This window comes from Dendrobates tinctorius, unplaced genomic scaffold, assembly GCF_039654945.1.
Source record: "Dendrobates tinctorius isolate UK_male_01 unplaced genomic scaffold, ASM3965494v1 ptg000208l, whole genome shotgun sequence".
In the NCBI taxonomy this organism is placed as follows: domain Eukaryota; kingdom Metazoa; phylum Chordata; class Amphibia; order Anura; family Dendrobatidae; genus Dendrobates; species Dendrobates tinctorius.
The window spans coordinates 2,470,935-2,480,139 of record NW_027361875.1 but is presented as its reverse complement, the minus strand read 5'-3'; the positions used below and the strand labels follow the sequence as shown (position 1 = coordinate 2,480,139).

The 9,205-nt window shown below is 42.1% G+C and overlaps 1 protein-coding gene across 1 annotated transcript; it reads left to right on the top strand.

The window, feature by feature from the left end:
- The first annotated feature begins 2,059 nt into the window (after positions 1–2,059).
- LOC141058065 (prostaglandin reductase 2-like) lies at positions 2,060–8,264 on the top strand. The gene is made up of 5 exons (XM_073554227.1): positions 2,060–2,077; positions 2,247–2,328; positions 3,849–3,967; positions 6,656–6,847; positions 8,094–8,264. The coding sequence occupies exons 1-5, from the start codon at positions 2,060–2,062 to the stop codon at positions 8,262–8,264; spliced, it is 582 nt and encodes a 193-aa protein (XP_073410328.1).
- The last annotated feature ends 941 nt before the right edge of the window (positions 8,265–9,205 follow it).

The window sequence follows — 9,205 nt, the reverse complement described above, 5'->3', positions numbered from 1 at the left end:
CCCAGTCTCTGCTGTTCCTAATCCTTTTCTGGGCTACCGCTCTTTGTAGGTTCGCTGTCTCCAGACTTTCAGATCTGGAGGATGTGACATGTCTCGGTGTTTCTTGGAGAACCTCTTCCAGCTCTAACTCTGCGCTGATGTTTCTCCGCTTATTGAGGATGTCTTCTTTGTTCCTCCTCCGTATTTCAGGGACCAGATCTCCGATTTTTTTCAAGGAGATAAGAATGGCCCTCTGAAGTTCAGCGGAGGCTGCAGAGTGAGACTCCATGAGGGTCTCCATTTTCCTTTTCTCTGTAAGTATCTCATGTCTTTTTGACTTTCTCATTTTCTCCAGAGTTTGTTGTTTGGATGCCATTTCTGAGGCTTCAGTGTCCATGTCCGGTAATATAGAGTCTTTTCGCCCTAAAGCGAATAATGGTACCTGCTCTTCATTTATTCCTCTCTTCTCTCTCAGAACCTGATCTCTTTGGGTTCTTCTTCTCTCTTTATCCATTTTAGAATTAATTTTTGCTTCGTTCATCATGAAAAACAAAAGGGGTTGGCTCACCCTTGGGAGTCTGTAAGGCAGTGATTTCCCTTAGGCCGCTACAATAGAATATAGAATGTGAAGATGTCGTCACATCACTTGTGACATCGGTTTTATTATGATGTCACCATGAGAGAGATGATAGAGATAGACAGATAGCTAGATAGATAATAGATAGATAGAAATGAAATTTAAAGGACGATGAACCAAATTTTTGCGGATGTATGCATGTACATATACACCCTGTGTGCACAATTTGCATTTTTGATTCATTTTATTATTGAACAACTATTGTGCTGCTGATTGATTCAAAATGTTAATAAATCTGAAACCTGAATATTTAGGAAATTAAAAATAAAGTTTTTTCTTTCTTAGGAGAATATCTCTGTGCGCAGAAGTATTGAGTAACTATTATTGTACAGAATTCATTTGCAACTAAATGAAAAACATACATTTTCTCATCTCATTTGTTTATTTTCCTCTTACAGTGAGAATAATAATCAAGGAACTCAAAAAGTTAAAAAATACATTTCTGGCATTTAAACATATATATCAGTGCCCAATATAGCCTCCCTTCTGTTCATTAATAGACATAGGCCGCTCATCCATGGAGTCTGTTGCAATCAGCTTTTTGAGCAACACCAACCACAGCCTCCCAGACCCCGGCATTAGATGCATTGATACATAATGTTTTAGAGGTTCCCAATTCAATTCAGGTCTGGGCCTGTTTTGGAGGTGGTAGTGGCCCCCTAACCTCTTGGACCCCTGTGTGGCTGTACAAATTGCACCAGTTCTGGGGATCATGGACTCATCAATACCTTCATCATTCAGTAACTGCGTACCCAGTCTGTTCACATGAGGTCGAGTAATGTCCTGCACTAGGAGGAGCCCAGGGTCCACTGCACCGCGGTAAGGTCTGACAATGGCTCTGAGAATTTCATCCTGGTACCTAATAGCAGTCAGAAGCCGTTGGCTATCACATAGTACCCGTCCTACCAGGTGATTGTGCAGACTGCATAACATTCACCACGGCATCTCCAGACTGTCACATCTGTCACTTGCTCAGTGTGAACATGCTCTCATCTGTGCAGAGAACGTAGGACCGGCCAATTCTGGTGTTCTCAGGTTTGTGCCACTTGAATTACAAGGTGCTGGGCTGTTAGTAAGGAGGCTGTGAATAGGGAATTCAGGTGGGAGAAAGGGAGTAAGCGAGCCAGCAGAGGACCGGGCAGAGACAGGAGATTGGCGATATAAGTGTATGTGTTTTATTTTTTAACCAGTCTGTTTATTGTGCTTTTCATTCTGCAGAGACTACAAGAAAAAACAAAAACAAAGTAAAGGACAAATATAGATCGTGTTACTGAATATCTAAACTTTATTAACCAAACAATAGATGTGCAAGAGTAATACAACAAGATGACAGGGGGTGCATATCCAAATAATAATGTGAATAATCTAAAAACTATAAAAATTGTGTGTCCAAAGAAGCAGCTGAATACATAAATCCACTGATACACTTGGCACAGTGCAAATATGAGAACAACAATACATGTGAGCATATACTGGTAATGAACTAAATGGAAAAATAATCGAGGCAGCGCTCAATGATGGCCAGTTTACTAGTATAAAAAATGGCCATTGGAAAATGGTTGTGCATGTAGCAATGCTATTGTATTGACCCATGTAGGGTGATATAAGCACATGTTGATGTACGTGTTAGAATGACAAGGTGTTAAAGGTGCTTCTTGTTCCCATTATCGTCAGCAGCGCTGAAGTCAAGCTGGCAGAACTGCAGCCAATCAGTGAGCTCAGCAGCCTCTCCCAAACCGACAGCAGAACAGCAGCCGTGCCATCAATACTACAGGCAATGCTAGACACCAGGAGAAGTGGTGGAGACTCGGCGCTGGACTCAGGGAGGGAAAGCACAGATTGTCTTTTTTCAAGCAAACAGTAGCCGGAGGAGAGGAGGTTTCCAAAACTGGAAAATCCCTTTAGTGGTGCAATCATCGTGAAGTGGGCCCTATTCACACACGGGATTGACCAAGTTAAAAGAGAATCTGTCAGAAGGTTTAATCTGAGAGCAGCGTAGACTCAGTGCTGGCCATGGAGAGGGTGAGTAAAACTTTTTTTTTATTTAACAAACTGCTGTCGGGGAAGAGGAGTTTCTGAAACCAGAAAAACATTTTAATGCCTGAAATTATAATTATAGTTACTTTGCTCTCTGTTCTGTGCTAAGGGTCTTTACTAAACTATGCACAGAATGGTCGTCATGATGCGATAATTCACCCAGTGCTGTCAGATTAACACTAGAACACATTGTACATGGTGGTGCCACAGTAAAGGGAATAATTGTGTCAATGAATTTACAGTCCAGTCATCATGCACATGGTGATATCACAGGAGACGGAGTATGCACACAGTCATACCACAGTGCAATCATGAGCTACTTGCTGGAGACTGTACATTGCCACGCACAGTATCTCCATTCTCTTGACATATACGTTGCATCTGTTTTGCTCTTTTTTTTATGCACCCTTTTTTCAAAATGGATACATAAAAAAAGTAAATGTAAATGTTGTGACACTGGTTACGGTTTTCAGTGTCAGAACCAAGCGCCAAACTTGAGTGAACAGTGTGAAAGTGACCTGTGCTGACCTGTGACCCTGCTTTTTAGTCCGCGTCACATAAATAGGGCGTGTAGCTTAGATTTAGCGCATCACATCTCTATACCACCTGTGTCGCACAAATCGCACATACTGGAAAGTGATCTCCGCGGCCGCTGAATTCGGAGCAGCAGATGTTTCTCCTGGCTGGATGTGTAGCGCAAATGTCTGTCTTCTGTCCGCTCTTAGATTTTAGTAAATCCTTGAATATTCTATAAAAAATTACAACTTTGATTTTTTTTTTAAGAGCTCTGTTATTCTTCCTGGAAATAACTGGAAGTAACCTTTCTCTTTGCCAATAGGGTAGGTATTTTAGTGCCTGCTTGTCGGCCCGGATTTGACAGTGCAGAAACGCTTTACATGGTTTTTTAACATGCAGGAGCTCTGTCTTTAGGGCGCACAGGAGCACTGGTCTTTAGCGTGCAGGAACACTTTACCCAGATCTGAACTTATTTATACATTCCTAGGAGGATTAACAGAGGAACGGTGCAATGTACACTTCTGAGAAAATATGTTGCAGAAATTACATAAAATGTAAGAAAAAATTGAAAGAAGATGCATAGTCCAAGGAGATCTCCCCTTTTTGGCCTTTGCCCCTCTTGCCACCGATTTTAGCAAATGTGAATTGATACCTAGCAATGTTGTGTATTTTTCTTCAGGAAATGATGGGGAGCCAGTAACGGAAAACTTCCGCCTGGAGGAAGCAGATGTTACAGAGGAGCTGATGGATGGACAAGTGATGACCCAAACCTTGTACCTTTCTGTGGATCCTTACCTGGTGAGCAGTCTGTGCGTCTTTATGTACAGAAGTCGCCATCAGTCCCGGGTGGCTCCAATCGCCTCGCATGCACTTTTTTTTTTTTTTTTAGTTATTTTGGAAGAGACTTGCCCATTGACGTCTGTGTGCGCAAAAATATAAAACCGATCCCATATGTTTTCTAACAACTCCGCATTGTATGGTAACTCTGTTATTACCCATGGAATTATACAAAGAAATGGAGAAGGTGAGTGTCACCATGTGAAACGTCCTCTTACCGTGTCAGGCTTTTTCGGGATCCACACCTTCGACAGGGGAAGATGATTTTTCCCAGTTGTCAGGTTATTTCCCGGAGGAGTAAAAGAGGAACAACACAATATAGATAATTGTTATTGATGATAAATACTAATATACAGTAAATCAGATGTATATCATCATCAGTCTTTTTTATAACACTAAAATGTGGAGAGAATGATGAACATATATTGGAGACTGGGATGAAAACACTTTTTTTTGCATATTTAGAATAGTACAATTTTGGCTAGAGCTTGTTTTCCTGTAAAGACATATAGTAGAAATGTCTGGATTTGCATATCAGAATGCAGAATTGTTTTTGCCTGGAGCTAACGTTCTCCTACATTATACATACTGTATATTTTCATTTCTTACGGTGAGTAGGGAAAGTATTCAGACCCCTTTTAATTTTTCACTCTTTGTTTCATTGCAGACATTTGGTAAATTCAAGACAGTTCATTATTTCTCATTAATGTACACTCTGCACCTCATCGTGACTGAAAAAAACAGAAATGTAGACATTTTTGCAAATTTATTAAAAACGAAAAACTGAAATATCACATGGTCATAAGTATTCAGACCCTTTGCTCAGACACTCATATTTAAGTCACATGCTGTCCGTTTCCTTGTGATCCTCCTTGAGGCCTCTTTCAGACATCGGCGTCTCCAGCACGTTTGGTGACAGTTTTCAAATGTACGGGAGACACACACATAGACCCATTCAAATGAATGGGTCTGTGCCCATGTCAGTGTGTTTCCACGGACCGTGTGTCCATGGGCAAAACACTCTGACATGTCCATTTTTTACCATCATCACAGGTGGCAAAATGTCCCGCACATGGAGAACACACATTGATGTCATCCTTGTGACACGCATTGGCACCGTGGAAGAAGCGCTACAGTAAGTGCTATTCCTGGCAGAAGGTGCTGAAGGCGCTGTCATCATTCTCTCCTGCTCTGCCGGCGATCGGCACGAGCAGGAGAGAATGATGAGAGTTCTATTAAAGTCAGAACGATGGCAGCAGGTGGGGGCTTTTGGGACTATTACTCTCATCAAACTACACCTGTTGCCGCTAAGAACAGTGACAGCAGGAGCGCATGATGAGGGTATTCCTCACCCGCCTCCTTCGTTACAACTAAATGAATGAAAAACCTGGCGTGGGTTCCCCTTATTTTCTATAACCAGCCTGGCAAAACTCACAGCTGTGGGCTGCAACCCTCAGCTGCCAGCTTCAGCAAGGCTGGTTATCAAGAATAGAGGGGTCCCCACGCTTTTTTTAAAATTATTTAAATAAATAATTTAAAAAAACGGCGTGGGGTCCCCCCTATTTTTGACAACCAGCCTTGCTAAAGCTCACAGCTGGGGGCTGGTGTTCTCACCCTGGCAAGGGGTCATTGATATAGGCCCCCCAGCCTAAAAACAGCAGCACGCAGCTGCCCAGAAAAGGCACATCTATTAGATGTGCCAATTCTGTCTCTTTGCCCGGCTCTTCCCACTTGTCCTGTAGCGGTGTCAAGTGGGGTGATAGTGTGGGGATTGATGTAATCTTTGTATTGTCAGGTGACATCAAGCCCCAAGGTTAGTAATGGAGAGGCGTCAATAAGACGCCCCCATTACTAACCCCATAGTCACATTGTAAGAAAATACAGACACCCAGAATAAAGTCCTTTAATTGAAATAATGACACAGACTCCTTTAATAATCTCAATTAAACCATACGCACGACCTTGCCCAAATCCATCAAAGCTCTTGATCTCTTGTAATAAAAGTAAAATATAAAACCAACAATATACTTTACCTGTCTGTCGTTCTGTCCCACTCCATAATCCATGTCTGGAGGAGAATTAGCTTTCAGCCTGGACGGTGCCAAGATGCAATACAAAATAAAGAGCTTTTATTATACTCACCTGTGGGGCGGTCCAGTCTGATGGGCATCACTGGTCTTGGTCCGGCGCCTCCCTCCTTCTTGCTTCTTGTGGATGACGCGTCCCTACATCATCCACACAGCCTCCCCGGCACCGAAGTATGACATATTGACAAATTATTCATTAACTTCTTGCAATCAAGTTGGGCTTTGCCAAGCCTGACAAAGGAAAGAAAAGAACTTTTAGCAGAAAATTATAACAAAATAGAAAAGTCAAGAAGAGATCCCAAGGGGAGAGGAAGACATGAGCTGGGTTTATGAATAGAACTGGGAACTTTAAGCTGCTATAACAAGAGGAAGATGTTAACTATTTGTGCAATGATATATTTTTAATGATGTACAAAAAAAAATTGATAAATATCAACGTTTTGCTTAGTTGAAAAAAACGCTCCAAATGTGCGACCCTGGCGTTTGCTTTAACCAGAATATGCAGCAACATCTGCAAAATTGTGACCGCAGGTTATATAACGTAGTCATTTACATTTTCCAGCGCTGCCGCATGAACGAAGACACCGGCACAGATTATATCCAGGCATGGAAAATCAACGAAGTGCTGGACAGCGGTGGTATTGGCGTGGTGGAGCAAAGTAGACACCGGAACATTAAACCTGGAGAGATGGTTACACGTTTCAGTTGGCCCTGGCAGACAAAGTGTGTGTTGGAAGGCAACTCTCTGACCAAGGTAACCTGAGTGCGAATGATTGTACCTGCATAACGTCCACAGGGTCTAACCAGGTCAACCCAGGGGTGGACATATCACTGATACAACCTGGGCAGCCGCACAGGGACCCAAGAGATAATGGGGCCACTACCACCTACAAAGCGCATGGAATTGTGCATTATGAGGAGCTACTGGACTGAAAGGGCCCATAGACTTCGTGCAGAGGGCCTCATCTGTGTCCGCCAGTGGGTCATTCTATCCAAAATGTACCTGTCCATTAGGGCACCAGAGCTACTGACTAGTGATGAGCGAACATGCTCGGATAAGGTGTTATCTGAGCATGCTCAGTGCTAACCGAGGGTCTCTGGCGTACTCAAATAATATGTTCAGGTCCCTATGGGTGCATGTCTCACGGCTGTTCAACAGTCTCAACACATGCAGGGATTGCCTAACAAACAGGAAATCCCCATATGTGTTGCGGCTGTCTAACAGACATTCAGCCGCGGGGACTCAAACATATTGATCACCAGCCGACAACTATTGCTCGTGGCCCCCATATACATGCACACTCTTGGCCAAGTTTGCATGTGTTATATATGGGGAGAGGAGATATATACTGTCAGACGCTTCTGCTAGTAGCTTATATTGAGGGACATGGTTAACTGGTCCTGCAGACTTTACCCCAGTGTAAATGGGAGCCTTAAAGAGAACTTGTCATTATTTAGTTATTTTTTACACCTGAGTGGTATAGGTGCTTCTATCCTAAGAAAAATGATACTTTTTTTTGTAGAGATCGGATGTGCCAGGCATGAGGAATCTAATGTAGAAGCCATATGCTAATCAGGTTGGAAGTGCACTGGGGCGTGTCAGTCAGTTGGTAGAAGTAGTTCAAGTACACTGACACGCCCCCAGTGCACTTCCAGCCTGTTTTTCCTCTGACTTGTATACTAGAGAAATCTAGTGTTAACTTTACAAGGGAACAGCCACAACACTACTTTCAGATGTAAAAAAAAAAGCCTTGACATATTGCCTTTAAACCCTGCCTTGCTTGAAGTGTCTACCTACTGGCTACAAGGAGATCACTGAGAAAAGCAAAGCTGTCATTTTAATTATTACATTTTTCAATTTTTTTTTTTAGTGGATAAACATTTGTAGATCTTTACTTTGTGCAAAAACAGCCGAATATTGCAATATTTTTTTTAATGAAATTGTAAAATGATTGTGACCGTGTTTCATTTTCAACTGTTCAAATGTTTCTTTTTGAAAGCTGGACCCTAGTCTTGCGGACGGGCACCTGTCACATTTTTTGGGTGCGGTTGGATTAACCGGTTTAACTGCTTTTCTCGGCGTCAAAGAGAAAGGTCATGTAATTCCTGGCGGTAATCAGACGATGGTTGTTAGCGACGCTGCTGGAGCTTGTGGTTCGTTGGCTGGATAGGTGAGTCCTATAGAGGTGGATGACGGGAGCTCATTTTTTGGCTACTATGAAGTATGTGTAATTAAAACCTGAATTTCTAACTTCTTCTCCTATGTAGTAGCTACATTTACATAATAAATTTGCAATGAGTGTCAATCTTCAGTCTTCATTCATTTTCAGACCCCTCGGATATGCAGTTTGCAGCTTGGTTGAAAGCTCACAATTTTGTCTTTTGAGGGAGTGTCCCTCCCAGTAATATAGGCTGGATGCGAGCTCTGTGTATCTCCAGTAGTTCCTATATCAGCACATCTGATACTTTCCTTATTTGATCTTCATGTCCTTTCCCCCTTTTAGATAACCTGTTTAAGACTGTACATGCTTTCTTCCCTGTCCACATTGTGGAGATTGTTAAACAGCTCCCTCCTCCTACCTGCTGCTATATCGAACAGCGAGAGAATGGATGCGGAGAGCAAAAATGTCATCAGGAGCAAGAGCTGTCGGATATGTAAAATTTTTTTAAAATCACTTGGCTAGATAAAAAACTTGACAACACTTTGCAGCAATGCTTAAAACTTTTTAATGAAGGTTATTTAGAAAGTTGCTTAATTTTGCATTTCGGAAGCAAATGAACCATAATGGAAAAATATTATGAGACTTGGATCAGTCTTGGATGAAACTCTGAAAACAATCTCTGATGAAACAATCACTGTAGGTGCAAAACACGTAGGATGGCTGACAGAGCCCTAAGGCTTAATGCACATGTTGTCCATTTGATGCATATTTTCCGTTACATATCTGCAGAATTTCTGCATTTCCTCATCAAAATCTTCATTACATGCAGATTTTTATTGTGGATTTATTGAGGGGTTTCAGCCCATGTATTGAAGACTGCAATGACTTCCGCGCTAAGAATCGCCATGCTGCGGGTTTTACAATCCGCTTAACGAGTAGATTTACATGCG

Excerpts from the sequence above, each read along its gene's own strand:
- LOC141058065 (XM_073554227.1), top strand. Across the intron at positions 2,329-3,848 it reads GGCAGAACTGCAGCCAATCA|GAAATGATGGGGAGCCAGTA; the intron begins GTGAGCTCAGCA and ends ATTTTTCTTCAG. Across the intron at positions 6,848-8,093 it reads AAGGCAACTCTCTGACCAAG|CTGGACCCTAGTCTTGCGGA; the intron begins GTAACCTGAGTG and ends TCTTTTTGAAAG.